At 38.3% G+C, this 20160-nt stretch overlaps 1 protein-coding gene across 1 annotated transcript in view; it reads right to left on the bottom strand.

Annotated features, from left to right (window-relative positions):
- SBF2 (SET binding factor 2) overlaps positions 1 to 20160 on the bottom strand; it is a 313800-nt gene that overhangs the window by 72087 nt on the left and 221553 nt on the right. Inside the window, exon 18 of the mRNA XM_023754547.1 lies at positions 707 to 877. Coding sequence (XP_023610315.1) covers positions 707 to 877 — 171 coding nt within the window. The remainder of the gene's footprint in view (positions 1 to 706; positions 878 to 20160) is intronic.

Genomic DNA, 20160 nt, shown 5'->3' with positions numbered 1-20160 from the left:
AGGACTAATGAATTTTGCATTTATTTTAAAGTCGATCAACTTGAATTTGACATTTCTTCAAGAAGTTAAGGCACAAAGACATGTACCTAGGTATTTTAGGTGTGTTCGTTCTGTTCAATATCTTATAATTGTTTCCAGGGAATTCTTATTTATTAAAATACTAGAGGGTTGGTGCACGGATTTGTGCACCGGTGGGGTCCCTCAGCCTGGCCTGCAGGGATTGGGCCGAAACCAGCTCTCCAACATGCCCGAGGGGTCCTGGATTGCAAGAGGGCGGTTCTCGGGTGACGCACCCTGGAATAGGGCTCCCTTCTCTCTGGTTCCGGGTGCATCACCCGAGAACCACAGCTGCCAAGTCACTGCAGCTCGGCAGCTCCTGCATTGAGTGTCTGCCCCTTGGTGATCAGTGTGCGTCATAGCCACCAGTAGGAAGGTCGAACGGTTGGCCGTTCGCTTAGGCTTTTACATATATAGATAATAAAATAATTCTAATGCTAAAGAACTGTACTGAGAAGTTATTACAGAAAAAAAAGAGAATGTCAGAAATCAACAGAAGAAAGATGCTCACCACATTGCTCCCTAAGTAAATGTCAAACACATCGGTAGGAAAGTGACTATATTTCCTTTTGCCCTGGGGACATTTGAATACACTTTCCTTGAAGCCAGGATTCTGACCCACACATGCACCTTCCTCCACCTCTCTTACCTTTTGCTTCAGATGCAGGGCATGATTGTCTTCCTTGGCTGAGAGATACAGGGAGCGAACTTGTTCCTGCACTGCATTGTAAAAGGTTGTCTCCCAAAATTGCTGATTTGTCCAAATGGGGTGGTCTTGCACACAGGTGTAAGCAAACTGGCTGACTCCGGGGGCCAGTTTCTGTGAGAACACACAATATGAAATCTATCACCATGGGGCTGGTAGAATTATGACAGTTCTGAAGGTTACAGGGGCCACAGTTAACCACAGATGTGCTCAAATGACTTATCTAAACAGTATCTTATGGCAGTATAAGCTTAGCAACTAGCAACTTACTTTAAAAAATGTTTTTATTGATTTCAGAGTGAGGAAGGGAGAAGGAGAGAGAGATAGAAACATCGATGAGAGAGAATCATTGATTGGCTGCTTCCTGTACACCCCCTTGGAGATGGAGCCCACAACCTGGGCATGTGCCCTGATTGGGAATCGAACCATGACCTCCTGGTTCATGAGTTGACGCTCAACCACTGAGGCACACCTGCCGGGCAACTTACTCATTTTTTTAACTGGCAACTTTGGGATTGCTAGAAAACCCTTTCAGATCTCAGTCACCTTACCTATCAAAATAACATTTTAGCAACAGCTAAAAAGGAAAGCTATTATATGAATTAGAGACTATGCACACAGTAGGCACTGTAGAGTTGGTAGCTTTATTACAATTAGAACACATAAAATCCAATGCAACCTTATTATACAACTCCAGATAATTTAAAATTTCTTATACTTGGTTTTAGAATACCTTTTTTTTTGGTGGGGGGGAGGGTACTAATTGAAATGTGAGTGTGCATACAGCTTGGTCTTTCACACAGAGTGAGGGCATATCATGAACTTGAGACTCAGGAGTAACTGCACCCTCCCTGCTGCTCACTCCAGCCCTTGACCTCCCCACCAGGCTGTTGCCTGGCTCACATACTCCCTAGCGACTGTCCTAGCTTCAAGGGCATTTCCTGGTAACCAAGTCTGGGTACAGGAAGGTAATCTTGAACCAAACCTTCCTTTCCAGGACTTCCTGCTGGGCTTCAGAGTGGCAGTCACCCTTACTCTGTGATTAACAACAGAGGGAAGGAAAACTAACTCTTGCAGGCACTCAAGGAACTTCATAAATATTTATGTATCTCATTTAATACTAAAAATCTTATAAGTGTGTTATTATTGCCAATTTAAGGAAAACTGAAGTTCAGGGAGGTGTAAATAACTGCCCAAGGTCATATAACAATTACATAAGTGGTGGTTTAAAGGGCAGACTTTGCTGGTTCCAAAGCCCCTGCTTTTATGATACCAAACTGTCTTGCAAAGGAACTGAAAGCAAATCACAAAACACATGAAATACCAGTTAGACTGCTGTCTGTTCCTTTTTTCTGCACTTTAGGATTTTGTTTCCCAAAGTAATATTCTGCCTTGACACCTCTGATATGATTTCAAATTGATAATGCATTTTATTGTATTAGAATATTATTAAAATATATATTTTATTGATTTTTTACAGAGAGGAAGGGAGAAGGATAGAGAGGTAGAAACATCAATGAGAGAGAAACATTGATCAGCTGCCTCCTGCACACCTCCTACTGGGGATGCGCACGCAACCAAGGTACATGCCCTTGACCGGAATCAAACCTGGGACCTTTCAGTCCACAGGCCAACGCTCTATCCACTGAGCCAAACCTGTTAGGGCATATTTGAATTTTTTATAAGAGTTTATTTGAGCCAAACTGATGACATATGCTGAGGAGCAAAATCTCAAATACTCCCTGCATTTAAATTTCACAGATAATTTACATTGCTGAATTTCAGTTAATGATTTGAGTCATCTTTTCACAGCTATTGCTTTCACCTCTAAAAGATAAAAGATGTTTCAACATTTTTTATTCCATCATTTCTCAGCAAACAGCAGGTAGCATTCTCAATAGTTAGACACTTTTTGTCCATTTCATTCTTTGGAATTGAGTTCATCTTTTTTTCTGTCAGTAGAACTAAAGTTTCTGATAATAAAAGTTTTCTTTTGAACCATTTTAATAAGCAGACTAAACCTAGAGCTGGAACAGGCACCAGGCATACCACGAAATGCAGTACCTGTGTAGTTAGAGGTGGTGTGGCTATATCAACTTGCCTATGAGAGTCTATGTCAGCCGTGGGCAAACTACGGCCCGCGGGCCGGATCCGGCCCATTTGAAATGAATAAAACTAAAAAAAAAAAAAAAAAAAGACCGTACCCTTTTATGTAATGATGTTTACTTTGAATTTATATTAGTTCACACAAACACTCCATCCATGCTTTTGTTCCGGCCCTCCGGTCCAGTTTAAGAACCCGTTGTGGCCCTCAAGTCAAAAAGTTTGCCTACCCCTGGTCTATGTACTTCTCTATCCCACGTGTAAGTCCCTGTCAAGATGGGATGTGGGTTACACTTTTTTTTGCCCCTAAGAATTCTAAGGACTAACAATGACCTTGTAGCAGTGCACAAGCCTATTTTGGAAGAGAGATTAAAGGCACAAAATTCAAGATAAAAGCATAATTCTCAACTGTCTTTCTCATGAAGACAGTCAGAGGCAGCACCACTTGTTACAAATGCAATGTAACATAGCAGTTCTTAACATGTTAGAGTTCTAAAATTATGTTAGTATAGATAAGCTCAGAAAAAGCACTTAACAAATCTGTACCAGGCTCTCACTTAAAGTGCTTTTAGAGTCATCCACACACAGAAGTTATTAATTATAAATCTTATTACCACTTGGCATCTCTGCAGGAATCGGAGAGCACACCACAGCCCTGCCTTTCTCCTTCAGCATTTTTCTCACTGACGCTGCATATTCACTTTCCTTGGCACGGACCAGTTATTATCTTCCTGTTTATTTACAAACTAAAAGTGAATATGCAAAAACTTGCCTAAATCTGTTGAACAAGAGTGAACTGTATATGTTCCTAGGCAGAAACATGGTGTGAAAGAGAGTGGCAGTAGCCCAAAGGGTCAGAACCCACAGCTGGTTTACTTGGTGAGAATTATAGCAGGGTGAAGTGGTTAGAGGATAAACACTTGTTGGTGGCAAGACAGTCACAAATGACCAAGGCATCTTAGACATGCATCCAGATCATTAATTCCAAAATACTCAAAATATTATTATTTTTCCAAACATGAAATCTGCCTGTTTTCTTTGTGGTTTCCTGCTATGTCTTTTCAGCTGCAAGCGTGGGGCACCGTGTCCCTGGCCGTGAGGCGGGGCAGGGCCACGGCACTGATGGGCAGGTGTGTTCTTAGGACCAGCAGAGGGCAGTAGCGCCTTATTCTGCCTAGATTCCATCAGGGCTTCAGAAAGGAATTGCAAAAATGGAACTTTGCCGTCTGGCTGGGCTGGAAAGTGGGTGGTGAGGTGAATGCTGCATGCCCTCACCGTACACTTGAGAGAACTTATAAAGAAAATGGATTTACCCAAGGTCACACAGCAAGATGGGTAGAAGAGAAGAAAATAGAAATAAGGGTTTCCATTATTCTACATCATTTTTGTAAGGTACAAAAATTAAGATATTTCACAAAACAAAGCCATAGTATAATTATATAGAGAAAAATGCAATGCAACTGTTTAGGGTTTCAGATTCGGTATATCCTGTGATAGTAGTAGTTGTTTTAGGAAACAAAGAAAATAAGCCTCTGTGGATAAAACTATCTCCCAATTTTAATCACTTCTTTGGTTTGAAGAAAAAACTTTCCCAGGATGGTTTCTCATAATGGCCAGCATTCCAGCTTCGTGACCTTTATTGCACAAGGAGACTCAGTCTACACGCAGCGTGGGGAGCGATGGTGGTAGGGAATGCTGCTGTCAAATGACATCTCTCCCTCCAATGTTGGCAAAAGTATTTACTTTACATTTCATGATTCTTATGATTCTGTCCTAAAGAAAAAAGTGATATTTTGCCATGCAATTTTATGAAGTCAACACATTCTTAAAAGAATGTTTAAGAATGTGTTGACTTCCTTCCTTATCTAGAAGAAATAGCCTCAAATGTACTAGATTAAGCAATGCCATTCATTTTCCACAGAGCATTCAAAGGAAACCCAGCATGGGACAGGATATGGAGAATAAACTCACAGGCTCACCAACAAGCAGGCCAGATTCAAATCCAAATAAGTGGACACAAATCATCTCAGAGATGAGTTGGTCAAGGGAAAGGTTAAGAGATCAGTGTGAGAGGCCTGTGTAAGGCTAGACATGTTTGCTCTCCAGGCCCAAGGCTCCAATTAGGGAGCTCAGAGGCAAATCAGGTTTCAGGGGGAAAAGCTAGCTGGCGGGATTGATTCCATAAATATATAATGGTCTTAAAGAATAATGCAGAATACAAAGATTCACTGTGTAAGTTGCTGAGTATTTCCTATCCATTCTGGCTCTGGAATACACATGTATCTCATTGTACAGTTCAGGGGTGGCGCCAGCCGGCCCTTTATGATTCTACACTGGCCCGACCAAGTCTGGATGTTAAGTCACTTTAGGAATTAATTTCTGAGTAGCTTCTGATGAGCTTTGAAAGTGCTTAGTCTTGAGAGACAAACAAAAGGAAGATAGAAATAGAAAAAAATATGTATCTATAACCTATATTTGTCAAATCTTAAACATGCTTGCTTTGATTGGAGTCCACCATGTACCTGTCTTGATCCCATTTCCCTCCTCTCCTAGAGGAAGCAATGACCCTAAATTAGGTATTTTTCATTCCCATTTATGTTTTTTTTACCAGTATATATTCATAAAGAATATATGTAGGATTATACTGCAGGTTTCATTTACCCCTTATTGAAGTTTTTCAAAGTATACAATTCATGTAATATTAAACTAAACTATGTAATTAACTGGGACAAAACACAACTGGCTCTTTGTAAACACAACTCAGAAGGGGAAGAAGAGAGTGGCCTATAAACAATGAGTATTTAGGATAGTGTGTGCATTAGCCAGTGGGATTTAGAGAACAGTGAGTAATCCAATTTGTTAAGCAGAGGAGATTGTGAAAAAGTAAAATATCCCTGTTCTACTACCTGATCCTCTAAGACTGAACAGTGCAAGCAACCTCAAATTCATAATGATCTAAACCAAACCTCTCCTGGGATGCCTAGAAGGTCCATGCACACAAGTTCTGCAGAAGTACATTCATTCACCAGCCTTAGCCAGTGTTCATTGATGTGCCAATGTCAGCAGCTGGAATGACAGGGTTGAAGTCCTTCAACCACCTATCTTTCTAATGATTCTCTGTATTAGTACATATTGAGAGATCAAGAATAAATCAATTTACTTTTTGTGTGGTTCAGAAATTAGTAGAAATCAAATACAAGCTTATTGTCAAGTCCTTTGCCTGGGTTTGGTATTCTTAGAAATAAAAGACAGAATCCAAATCCAACCCACCTCCCTTTTTGGCAGGTTTTTAAACTTTGTATAAATGGTACCATATTGTGTTTTATTCTGTACCTTGGGTTTTTGACACATTACGCTGCTAGACTTATTCAGGTAATAATAACAAATAATAATTATAATAATTTAACCTGTACTGAGCTCTCACTATATGTATTTATTAACTTACTTAGTCCTTACAGAAATATTATGATCTATTGAGGTAAGTACTGTTATTACCTCTGTTTTAGAAGGTGAAGAAACTGAGGTACAGAAAAGTTAAGCAATTTGTCCAAGAAAATAGTGCCAGGAGGTAGCAGAATCTGAGCTTGGATTCAAACCCAAGGGGATTAGCTACAGAATTTAGTTTCTTAATCATCGCATGATTTAACTACTGCATGGAATGCCACTGTATGAATATATAACATTTCCTTGTTTCTGTTAATGGACATTTGTATTGTTTCCAGCTTTTTGCTATTATAAACAATGGTGTGTGAACATTATCTCACATGTCAACTGTCAATTTTGATTATTGGTTTCAGCACCATTTAACAGTGCCTGGAAGTACGTGAGAGGGGCCTAAGAAATATGATTATTCCCATTTTTATCTATAGCAATAAACATTTTGGAGTTACTGCATGTTGTTTATTTCTTCAATGAGAAATTATTCAGTGCAGAGTTTTTGCAAATCTATTTTAAAAATTAACAATAATTCTTTAATATAAAATATCTAGTCGATGTTTAAATTTTAATTCTTGTGTTTAAAAAGCTTTTCTGGTTTTAAAATTATTTTTATTATTTTTTATAAATAGTTTGACTTAGGAGGGACTCAAATTAGGTCCATATGTCACTATTCATTCATGTTGGTGAGGTCAGTTTTAATCTATAGGTTTCTCTACCATCTACCGATCTGTCTGCCTGTCTTCCCTGCCCCACTTGCAATCTGTTTGGTAAAGAAACTGAATCATTTGTCCAACAGAGTTTCCATCAGTCTGATGGTTGCTAACTGCAACGCAGTTAATGTGGCATTTTTTTTTTTATCCTCTGTATTTACTGCAAATTGGTAGTTGGATCTAGAGCAGTGATGGCGAACCTTTTGAGCTCGGCGTGTCAGCATTTTGAAAAACCCTAACTTAACTCTGGTGCCGTGTCACATATAGAAATTTTTTGATATTTGCAACCATAGTAAAACAGATTTATATTTTTGATATTTATTTTATATATTTAAATGCCATTTAACAAAGAAAAATCAACCAAAAAAATGAGTTCGCGTGTCACCTCTGACACGCATGTCATAGGTTCGCCATCACTGATCTAGAGCCTTGATCAGATTCAGGCTTGTTTGGCAAGAATACCAAGTCACTTCTGGTTGTCTCTTCTGCTGTGATGTTAAAGGTTATTGACGGTCAATGCTCAGATTCATTAATCATTAGGAGTAATAAAATAGTGATATTTTCATTCTAGCATCACTTCTTCACTTATTAGCTGGGATATTTCTATAAAGAGAAACTTGCCCTCATCAACTGTTTAGTGACCCAAATAGTCTGTATTAGAAAGCAAGATAAATACATGATTTTATTCCTTCATTTATCAGATTTTTAAAAAAAGTTGTTTTTTAGCATCTACCACAGATGACCAATTAGTTTTTTATTCATATTTTTATGAAATCATGGATTTAAAAAATATATTTGATTTAACTATTCTTAAACCTGTTTAGAAACAAACCAAAAAAGTCTACCCATATGTGTTTACGGGAAACTTGTGTTTTTCATTAACTCAATACCAAACCCTATGGGATCCCTGTCTACAAAGTGCCTATGATCTTACACGAAGAGACAGGAACTCCACATGTGATGGCGGATGAACCTAATAATGTTGCTTGTAACAGCACTGTAAACTGGCAGAACATAATCAGCAAAAAAGATTAGTAGATACATAACAAGGTGTATTCTCTGAGGTGTCAGAGCAAAAGGAGCAGCAGGAGAAAGGAATTGTGGGTCCTGGCACAGGAAATGGAGGAATTTGGTGAGTCACAGCTCTCACTATGTGTGCTTGCAAATGGCCCAAAAGATCAACAAAAATGTTTATTACAGCATTATCTTTAATAGCTATGCCCCTCTCCAAAGTTACCAATTTTAATGTCTAGCTATAGAGAAGAAAGGTTAAGTACATTGTTAATACAGAAGAAAATTATGTTGCCATTAAAGTGGTTACTATGGTGATGTACTTATGAATGAATTGTTTATGCTACATTTCAGAAAACAAATCAAATATGCTAAGATTATGTGTGGAAGTACACAAAGACAAGTACACAAAGACTGGGAGGAAAAAGGCAAAATGAAAATGAAGTAAAGGTAACAGAATTTTAGAAAACATTTATTTTAAAGAGAGAGGAAGGGAGGGATGGAGGCAAGTAAGGGAGACAGAGAGAGAGAGAGAGAGAGAGAGAGAGAGAGAGAGAGAGAAGAGAGATGAGAGAGAAATAAGTGACCTTTTGGTGCATGGGACAACACTCAACTAACTGAGCCACATCAGCCAGGGAGAATTTTGAATAGTTTGTTTTGCTTCTTCAAAAATAATTTTAAGAGATTTAAAAAAATTAAATGAGGCAGACTGAATATTCTTTGATCTCTAAACCCCACTGAAATGAGAGCAAAGAAATTTTTAAAAAATATATAAGAACAAAAGAATGAGAAAGGAGAGAACACTAGATCAGCAATGTTAATAAAATTTTAGAAGTCATAAAATGTATTCATAAGCAATAACAAAAATTAAAGATCAGATAAAGCTGGCACCCCACACTACTTAGAGAAGGAAAAGCCCTTTTCACACTTTAAAAGAGTGAATTTTATGAATTATATCACAATAAAAATAATGAAAACAAGTCAAATGTTCATCAACTGGTGAACACAATGTGATATATATATATATATATATATATATATATATATATATATATATATATAAAATGTAGAATTATCCTATATAATAAAAGAGAAACATGTAAATTGATCGTCCTCCACTATGCCCCCCAGACAATCAGGAGTGAGTATGCAAATTAACCTGATAAAGATGGCAGGTTAATTTGCATACACAAGTGCCAGGCGGAGAGCAGAGCGGGAGAGCCGGCAGAGAGTGGAGCAGCTTGGGGAACTTGGCTTCCCAAGTTGCCAGACGGAGAGCAGAGAGGGAGAGCTGGTGGCTTGGAGGACTTGGCAGAGAGTGGGAGGCCATGGGACAGAGACAGAGCAGGAAGGGAAAACCAAGAGCACGGGGAGCACCAGGCATTCTGGGAATAGTAGTTCTGGTGGCAGCTCCAGAACCTGAAGCAGAAGCCCAGAGCCTGGGGAGCACCAGGAATGCTGGGAATTGTAGTTCTGGTGGCAGCAGATCTTCTAGACCAATGGTTCTCAACCTTCCTAATGCCATGACCCTTTAATACAGTTCCTCATGTTGTGGTGAGCCCCAATTTCATTGTTACAAATTGAACATAATTAAAGCATAGTGATTAATCACAAAAACAATATGTAATTATATATGTGTTTTCCGATGGTCTTAGGCGACCCCTGTGAAAGGGTCATTCGACCCCCAAAGGGGTTGCGACCCACAGGTTGAGAACCGCTGTCCTAGACACTAGAGCAAAGTGAGCCTGGAGCAAGTTACTGTTGCAGTGGGGGATGGAGGGAAAGCAAAGGTGACAAATATAAGTAAAATCAGAGTGTCTAGGAAAAATTAAAGGGGAGATATCCTAAAACTTCCAGGAAATCTCCACCAATGAAGCAAAGAAAAAAAAAAGCCTCTATTATTCTGTGAGCAACAAACCAAACTGGGTTGGGGATCTCAGACAATTCGCTCATATGATTGCAAAGACAGACAGAAACTCCCAGATTGGAGAGGGCTCCCCTGAGGGCTCCCCGATTGGAGAGGGTGAAGGTCGGGCTGAGGGACCCACCCCCAGTGCACGAATCTTTGTGCACCGGGCCCCTAGTCTATAATAATAAAAGCATAATATGCTAATTAGACCGGACAGCCGAACGACCTTCCGGACATCATTCCGGATGAAGATGGGGCTGCAAGAACTGAGCCCTTTAAACTAATTTCGTGCATCGGGCCTATAGTATGTCAATTAAAAAGACATGAGGTACTGATACATACTATACCATGGATGAACTTTGAAAACATTATATGAAGTGAAAGAATCTAAAATGTCCAGAATAGGCAAATCCATTGAGACAGAAAGTAGACTGAGGTGGCCTAGAGCTTGGGGAATGGGGGAAATGAGGGAAATGGGTGGTGACAGCTGATGGGTATGGTGTTTCATTCTGTGATCATGCAAATGCCTTAAAATTGATTGTAGTGGAAGGGGGTATACTAAAACCCATTAAATTGTATACTTGAAATGAATGAATTGTATGGTATGTGAATTATATTTCAATAAAATATATTTTAAAAGGTTGATATAGGAGAAACTGGGTTGAGAACACTTGGAAACTATACTATCTTTATAACTTTTGGTAAATGTCAAAGTACTCTAAAATAAAGGTTTATTTTAAAGAAAGGATGGAAAGCTGGTGTGGCTATGCTTACAGAAGATAATTTAGATTTCAAAACAAAGAACATTGCTGCAAGTAAAGGTAATTTCATAATGGTAAAGGGCCAATTAATCAAGAAGACATAAACCCTAAGTGTTTCTGTACCAAATAAAAGAGCTTCAAAACACACGAATGAAATATGATAGAAATGCAAGGAAAAATAAATATACAACTATATTATCTTTAATAGCTATTAAAGAGAGATTACAATCTCTAAATAATAAATAGAAATGGAAGCAGAATTAGACTTGAATTACAATATCAACTAACTTAACCTGATTGGCACTGATTGCACAATAGCAAACTACCCATGCTTTTCACATGTATACAAAACATTTACCAAGGCAATCTGCATTCTGAGTGATAAAATCAGTCTTAATACATTTAAAATTATTCAAATCATACAAAGTATATTCTCTGATCAAAATGGAATTAAATTATAAATCAATTAACAGAAAGGTATCTGGAAAATCTCCAAATATTTTGGAAACTAAATAATTCATGGATCCAAGAAGAAATAAAAGGGGGCAATTAGGAAGTATTTTGTACTAAATGAAAAAAAAATTAAAACATGTCAGAACTTTTGGGATGCCATTAAAGCAATACTTTGGGGAAGATTTATAGCACTAAACGCCTGAATTAGAAAAGAAGAATGGTTTCAAATCAATGACCGCAGCTTATACTTAGAGAAATTAGAAAAATCAAAGCAAAATAAAAGTCAAAGCAAGCAGAAGAAATTAATGAAGATTAAAAACAGTCATTAATGAAATAGAAAACAAAAAATAAAAAGAAAATCAATGAAGCCAAAGCCAGTTCTTTGAGAAAATTAATAAAGTCAACAAGTCTCTAGCCAGACTGATAAAAATAAAAAGACAAAATTACCAGTATCAGGAATGAGAGGTAACATTACTAAAGATTCCATAGATATTAGAAGGATCATAAAGGAATATTATGAACAACTTTATGTCAACAATATTGACAGCTTAGATGAAATGGAATCTCACTGGCACTTAATATGTATTTAGCAAACCAGCGGCTCAAGGAGATAGTGGGAGCAGTGGCCTGGCTGTACAAGGTCACAGCACAACAGCCAAGGCCCCTGTGGGAAGTCATGGATGTCGCTGGAAAACATCAGCACCTGCCTGAGGAGCAGGAAGCAGTTTGGGGATCTTCAGGGTTAGCGAGGCAGGCCGGGCACCTGGAAAGCTGGCTACGGCCATTTAGCTCTAGATGTCCTGTATGTAGTAGTCAATTCTATATTATTAGGTTAACAAGACAAAGGTGTATCCCCTGGAAGAGCACTTTTCTTTCCTGTGTGGGTAAACCTCAGAGTTTAAATCCTCTGATTTGGATGATGTTATCACTATCTTAGGGACTGTTCTAATGACAAAGAATCTAGAGGAAAAACACAAGCTCTGATTTAAGTAAATTATTCACTTGAATTTGATTACCAAGTAAATAATCTGATAAAAATGAACATTTTCTTTATGCGATTTTCAGTTCTTACTAGATGAAAGCAGAAACCACAGTACTATTGAATTATAATTTTGTAGTACATCTTTTCCTTCCTTTCCAGCTACTCAACTTTTCCAGAGACAATGAAAAATTAAATTATTTTGTTAGAATTATGGAAAGCCAAGTAAATCTTGAAAGCATTTTCCATAAACAACACAATCAACATCTTGGGGCCTAAATTTCTGAATTTCACTGAAGTTTTGACTCAAAAACTTAAGTCAAAGGACAAATAAAGACTCAAATTATAGGTTGCATCCATGATACAATCTACCATGGATGAAGTAACTGCAATTGTTACTTCTGTGCCAACATTTTCTAAGGGTTTTATTTTGAAACTGTGGTCTTCCGAGAATGAGTGACGGACAGCCTGTATGATTCACTAAGGTGGTGCCTGTGCAATGTGGAGGCCACAGAGCACTAAATACCGGGGTTGGACCTTGAAAACTTTCTGAATGATAGAATATTCTCAGATGAGTCACCTAAGCTCCTAGCTTAAGTTCTTTTTGAAGATAACCTTCTTGACTCGGACGTGTATCTGATAGAGGTAGGCCATCCTATTTGTGAGAAGAAAACTTAGTATTATAAGCTGACTATATATAGTAGGAGAAGAAAATGTATATTTTGAAAGGAAATATGCCCCCGCTTTTGAGGAGAACAGCTCTTGTTCAACTTTAGCTCTCCTGTTTCTCATTTATTTTGGAAAGATTCATTAAAACTGAGACTCTAGAACAGTGGTTCTCAACCTTGGCTGCACATTAGAATCACCTGGGAATCTTCTTAAAATCTTGATTTCTGGGCCTCCTCCTCCGGAAAAACTGTTACTAATGTTGTGGCCCCACCCCATAACAAAGAAACAGAATTTCCCGAGGATGAGGCCCAGAAATCAGGATTTTAAAAAGATTCCCAGGTGATTCTAATGTGCAGCCAAGGTTGAGAACCACTGCTCTAGAATGAAGAACAAGCTGTTGACTTGGTAGCTATTTCCCAGGAAGATTCATCTATTGATTCATATGGATTGGGTCAAAGTTATCCAAGTGTTTGCATAGGTAAGCCCACCACTATACCTAGAATTATCTAATTCTAGACAGTTAGTAAATAGCAGTAATTATCTGGGTAAAATCAACCAAGACGGGTCCAGGGCTAAGAAGAAATAGCTGTAAAGTTGTATGTTCTAGGACCAGAGATGGTTGAAGGGCCAGGGGATCATTTTCTACTTGTAAGACTTTCAGGAACACCACAAAATCCACTCACCACCCCCACTCTCTCGCCACTATGTCCATTTATTAATGTCCAGAATTTAATTATTCAGATGTCATTCTTATAGTTTAAGGCCTAGTTCCTACTAAAGAGTAAATATCCTTGCAGGCTTGAGAATACCTTTATCCAACTGGCTGCTACTGAATATGAAAGAAGGCTTGAAGAATAAGTTTCCTTAAAAGGCCAGAAAAAAGTCATGAGGGAATTGGAAGTCTGACGCAAGAAAGAAGTAAGAAGCCTACTGAAGCTGGAAAAGGAACTGAACAAGGCTGGGAAACCACGTATTTCCCCAATATGCTGGGTCAGCTCTTCTGGGAGGTCCAGGTTGGGTCCTTGGCATATGCAGAAAAAGGTTTCCAATTCATGCAGAGGTGGAGAAATTCAAATACAACATACATAATTCGCAGAAGATTTTTTCTGCCTATCATCAAATACTTGTAAAAATGTGAGAGCACAAATGTGAATGTATACAGACACACACAAACATACATCCCTTGTTAAACTTGAGTCACTTGTTTGAAGTACAGACTCATTAAGTGAAAAGAAACCTCAGAGAAAGTTTAATTTTTTCATTGACACATGGGGGATGCTAAGACACACAGAAGTAAAGGAACATAACCAAAGTCACAGAGCTAGTTAGAGCAGTGCTGGAACCAGAAAGCGATGTTTTGTAAGGTACTAAATAATTTGGCCACATCCTTTCTTTCTCTACTTCCTGAGTATTAGTCACTTGTGTGGATGCCACCCTGCAAGGGAAAGAGCTAAATGCTCTGTGTGCTGAACATACTCTTTGCTTTCTAACTGCCATGACACTGGTTAAGCTATTTCTTTCACTTGGAATCTCACCTTCCAATTTCTAATGGTTAAAATTGTACACATTTTACAAGGGCCAATTCAAATGCTAAATCCTTCAACATGTCTCCCCTGGTTGTTCCCTCTCTATTTCCTATCTGTTATAATCTGTGTCCCCTAAACTTCATATGTTGAAGCCCCAACCCCCAGTGTGGTTGTATTTGAAGGAAGTAATTAAAGTTAAATAAGGACTTAAGGGTGGGGCTCTGATCTGATAGGATTAGTGCCCTTATAAGGAGAGATACCAGACAGCGGGCACTCCTCCCCAGCTCCCCGTTTTCCAGAGCATATATGCAAATGAGGAAGAGAGATGTGAGGACATAGCAAGAAGGTGGTTGCAAGCCAGAAAGAGAGTCCTTAACCAGAAACCAAGTTGGCTAGAACATTGATCTTGGATTTCTAACCTCCAGAACCATGAGGAAATAAATGTCTGTTGTTGAAGCCAGCCAATCTATGGTATTTTGTTATGGCAGCCCAAACAGACTAAGGTACATCTTATACAGAACTCTGTTTATACTTCTCTAATAATTATTTCATTCTGTTTTTAAATTTAGGACTATTTTTGCTCAAGAATGTGCTGAAATGACCTGTTAGAACCTCTCTCAGAATTATATAAGATAGAGCAGCTTTGGGTAGATTTCAGTTGCCAATATGGTAAAATATAAATGCAATAAAGGGATTTGTATTACAACAAAAGTGATCAAGGTAGAGAGGGGCTTTTAAAATAATATACTGTTACATAAGACATTGTATTATATGAAATCAGCTCCTATATTATTTCTACTTTTGCATGCTCATTAAGAGATGGTAATAAATACTTATTACAAGACTAACAATTTATTAGGTTCTAAAAATGAAACATTAAAATATAATAAATTAAACATAAATAATTAAAATTTTTGTGTACATATAGTCTCTCTCCTAATAGCCTTTGATGGCAGAGACCATGTCTGGCACATCTTGGCATCAACTCAAATGTCTAAAGTATCTTAAGTATGGGTGGATACTGGAGACACATAAAATGCTTGTTGAATTCTAAAATGGCTAATTGCATATTTTCCAAGGGTTTCCCTTCTAACATTACAATTTTTATTCTAATTTTATTAGCGGGAAACATCACCCAAGAGTATACTAAAACCATCTAATTTCTCACAGTCATTCCAGATGGTTCTCTGACTCCTGGTAATCCCCTGCCATCAATACTGAAGCACTCCTCTGACAGAGGTTCCCCCGGCTTCATTTCCCCAATCCTTAAATCTCCCCTGAAAGTGGCTGCTCTTTATCTTTATGTCTCGCACATCATGTGAAAATCTATCAGTGACAAATGGGGACAACGGCAAAGCTGCAGAAATTGAAAACAGACCTCATGAGTTAGGGACAAGATGTTTCCCTTTGGACATAAAGGGAATTTGCTGAGTCACAGAGTCGAGTATTTATAGCACCACACAATTTATTTTCTGCTGTAATAACCTATTCTGTAATTCAGCAGCTCCTCCACAAATCTCCATCATAACTATGATTTCTAAAAAATGCCAACAATGCTGACTAATAAGAAGGAAACAGCACTACCTAAGCAAAATGAAACTAGAAGTGTAATCTATTTATAAAGTGTTCTTTAGGGACAAGTGGTTAATAAAATCTTTGCTTTTGCTACCCATAAAGAGTCATGAGTTCTGCATTTTCCATTCTTTCCTAAATATGTTATCAAGATGTACTTCAATGAAGGTCCTATCCTTAGGCCTTTCCCCACTACATCACACAATAAGAATTCACAACCAGAAGAAGCTAAAAGCTACAGTTTGTAAAGCTGGCATCCTATTAGCTCCATCTGGCTGCAGATATGTATTGTTTTGGTTGTCTAGAGTTTTTTAAAAATTAAGGCAACATTTAAAAATGAAGACAGCCTATCCTATATAATAAAAGGCTAATATGCAAATTGTCCCCTCGGGAGTTCGACCCCTCACTATGACATTCGCTGACCACCATGGAGTGGCGCGGAACATGGTGGGCAACCAGTGGCAGCAACAGGGAGGCTGGGAGGTGGGGAACCTGATCAGCCCTGATCGCTGGCCAGGCCTAGGGACCCTACCCATGCATGAATTTCGTGCACCGGGCCTCTAGTTCTATATAAAAGCGAAGTTTCCAGCTTTTCTTGAAAAATTGAGATGTGTTAACAATATTCCTGCGTCCCTGCCTGGTGACCTCACCACATTGCTGCTCTTCCTTTGGCCTGCTTGGCTCATCTGCATTCCTGTTTGGCATCAGTAGGCATTTAGTTTGTAACCCTTGCTAAAAGCAGATCATACTACAGACAATATTCCATGTGGATCTCCTCTTAAAGAACTCTAATCAACGCCTGTCTGTTATGCTAGCCTAACTAAGTGGCCTCTGTCCCTCCAGGCTCTCAGTCCTCCCCAACATCTACCCTGCTGTATGATTCTGGAACACAATTACGTCACTGCCTGTTCCAGAGTATGCTATTGCTTGCTGTGAGTGTCAAGAATAATATTAGTCTAAACTCCTTAACATGACTTCTAGGCATTCTGTAATTTGAATCTAAATTACCTTCCACAACTAATGACTAAGTAGATTGAGACTATCCTAAAAGGAAGTGTCAAGAGGACTGCTATGATGTTCTGCCCTTTCCAACATTTTAATCAATGATGTGGATAACAAGAAGGATGATGATTTTCAAATTTAAGGAGGAAAAGGAATAGGAAATATTTATAATTTGTCTAATCCATCCTGTGAGATGCTTGTCTTAATCCTTTTACTGCCATTGGCAAGTGCTCACCAAGGAAAACAAAAAGACCTGGGGTCAATGGTGTTTTAAGATTATGCACATGTCAATCATAAGTAAACATAAAGTTCCTAAAGTTCTGTTGCCTTCTATAGCATAGTAAGCATTCCTAAAACATTTTTGTATATAGAATCTCAGTTTTGCAAGACTAAGAAGAAAAACAGGATGATGGATAAAAGATATAAATGAATCGAAGCAATTTTTTTGGCAAAAATTTGAAGATTTATTGAGATGGAAAAATAGTTTAGCATTATAATTCTAATGCAAACAAAATTTTGGGGCTGTAGGTAGGAAACTATTAATGAATGAATTGGGGTTACTCCACGATTAAAAATTCTCCCCTTTCAAGAAGTTGCAGAATTGAAGCACTGATTAAATAAGGTCTGTATTTGTAGAGGATGTTCTCTGCACAGCACTGGCACCTAAGGGTAAATTATACTATAATCACAAAAATTTTCCAGAGCACCGAGATGGGCATGCTGCAGGGGGCTGGGTGGTAATTCTCAAATGTACGGTCCAGGTTTTAAAACATTGGGATGGAGCCACTGAAACAGCATGTAGCTATGCTAGAAAAACAAGTAACCGCCAATTGTGATCCAGCATTCCACTACAGAGAGAGTTATGCTGTAAAAAATGTAAAATGTACTAATTCCAAAAAGGTGATATAGTCCAGATAACTATTTTTACTCAATCCTTCTAGAGGATTCACATTCCAGTCCTGGTGGACCCATCTCTCATGATAACACTTTGCACGGGCACGCCCAGATGTCAGCTGCAGTGTGCTTCCCAGAAGTCATGTCAGTTTCAGTTAACTTTTTTGGATGGGGAAGATAACAGATTTTAGCTTTGGCCAAGTGTAGTCTCTGCACACCAATTAAACAAATAAATTTGTTTTGTAAGGAAAAACACACAAAACAAAATGTGCTCTTTTTGCACATCTTTCCTTGTAACACCACAGATCTTTATAAAATGAGTCAAGCCCTAATTGGTTTGCTCAGTGGTTAGAGCGTCAGCCCTTGGACTGAAGGGTCTCAGGTTCGATCCCGGTCAAGGGCATGTACCTTGGTTGCAGGCTTGATCCTGGTCCCAATCAGGGCGTGTTCAGGAAACAACCAATGTATCTCTCACATATTGATGTTTCTCTCTCTCTCTCTGTCTCTCCCCCTCCCTTTCACTCTAAAAATCAATGGAAAATATGTCCTCGGGTGAGAATTAATAAAAAAAAAAAATGAGTCAAGTCATCAAACATGCAATTGGGAAATCAATCACTTAGCAGAGATTAAAAAATCCATCCCAACACAAATAAATATCTCCTTAACTCGAGAGACAGCAAAAATGTAAATGGCAGCCAGAGATCACTTCAGAAAGAGCATTCTAGGACTTGCTTGAGCAAAAACAAACCTCTTCATTATTTGTTAATCTATGAGAATTCTGAATTAGTACCTTTGTTATTTTATAGAAAAATTCCCACAAAATTCACAGGTATCCGGATGAAGCCAGTAAAATTTTGATTGTAACCATGAGGAAGAACAAGAATTATGAACTGGGACACAATATCTTGAGTCACAGAGTTGTAAAATTGCATAACTTCAGCAGATGTTGTAATATGTGAAGTAATTTAGCATGGCACTATTGATTAGCACTTCCATATAGGCATCTTATTTTTGTGAAAATTTTAATACAGTTCTTTAAAAAAAATTGAGAGAGGAAGAGAGAGGGAGAGAGATAGAAACATTAATGGTGAGGAGAATCATTGATTGGCTGCCTCTCGTACCGCCCCCCCACCTCCCCACTAGGGACTGGGGCTTGTGCCCCAACTGGGAATTGAACTGCAATCTCCTGGTTCATAGGTTGACACCACACTGGCCAGGCTACAGTTCTTATTTATTTATTTATTTGTTTGTTTGTTTATGAGAGAGGAAGGAGGAAAGGACAAAGAGAGAAAGAGATACCAATTTTATTGATTTTTTAAGACAGAGAAGAAGGGAAAGAGATAGAAACATCGTTCATGCATCATAGTAGTATACTTCAACTCCCACTACCATCATCATCACCATCCTTGCCGCATCTTATACATAGTAAGTACTTAAATGATTGCTGAAGTAATTGACTCAAAATGAATTACAAATCTATTGGGAAAGATGTGCAGCTCCTTGTCTCTAAGAGTATGACCAGATCCAATTGTATAAAAATGTAACAAGAACTCTTGCCACCCACTCCCTTCAAACAAGTGACTAGGGGTTGCACTCACATAGCTGCAATTCCTTAAAGGTCTCAGGTTAGACACCCGGGTTCTATTTATTGCCACTTCCCATTACTCCAGGACCAGAGTGAAGGGGGAGGTAAGGAGCCAAATGTCAGACTCAGCGATCTCATGCCTTCGAGAACAGTCAATGTTTTTTAATGTATATATTTTTTATTGATTTCAGAGAGGAAGGGAGAGGGAGAGAGGTCTGCAGCTCATATGGTGGCTGCGGGTGACACAGGTTCCCTGTAGGAGGCACAGGGCCTCTTCCTCCCAGGAGACTACAACACTCATTAGTTATTTAAAAAAGACAGTATCAGACAAAAATTTAATTGATCTCTATTTTAAAATGAGTATAATTAAAAATTTCCCTTAAATGTATCTTAAATATAAATGTTATTTGAATCATAAATCACACATAGTCTAGGAAGGTCAGTATAAGTAGCTCTAGAGGAGTAGCTCTAGAGAAGTGGGTAAAGATTTGATTGCACTAAAATCAGTTAACTCTCCACAAGAAAAATTTTATTTCATAACCTGAATTAATCCTGAGGGGAACCTGGCATAAAACAATGGATGGCTCAGAACTAACGCAATTCCTCTTTGGAAATCAGCTCACAGTCTTGGTGATGCTTGTGGTGACTGGGATCATCCATTACCCCATTATTCCTTACAAAGTACAGCTCAGCACATGTTAATAATATAACGTATTATTATATGTTTCATCAGATATTACATATAATATATGATGCTAATAAATTATTAAAAAGAATGAAAAGAT

This window comes from Myotis lucifugus, unplaced genomic scaffold (genome assembly GCF_000147115.1).
Source record: "Myotis lucifugus unplaced genomic scaffold, Myoluc2.0 scaffold_61, whole genome shotgun sequence".
NCBI classification, from domain to species: Eukaryota; Metazoa; Chordata; class Mammalia; order Chiroptera; family Vespertilionidae; genus Myotis; species Myotis lucifugus.
This window is presented reverse-complemented; position numbering and strand designations above follow the sequence as displayed.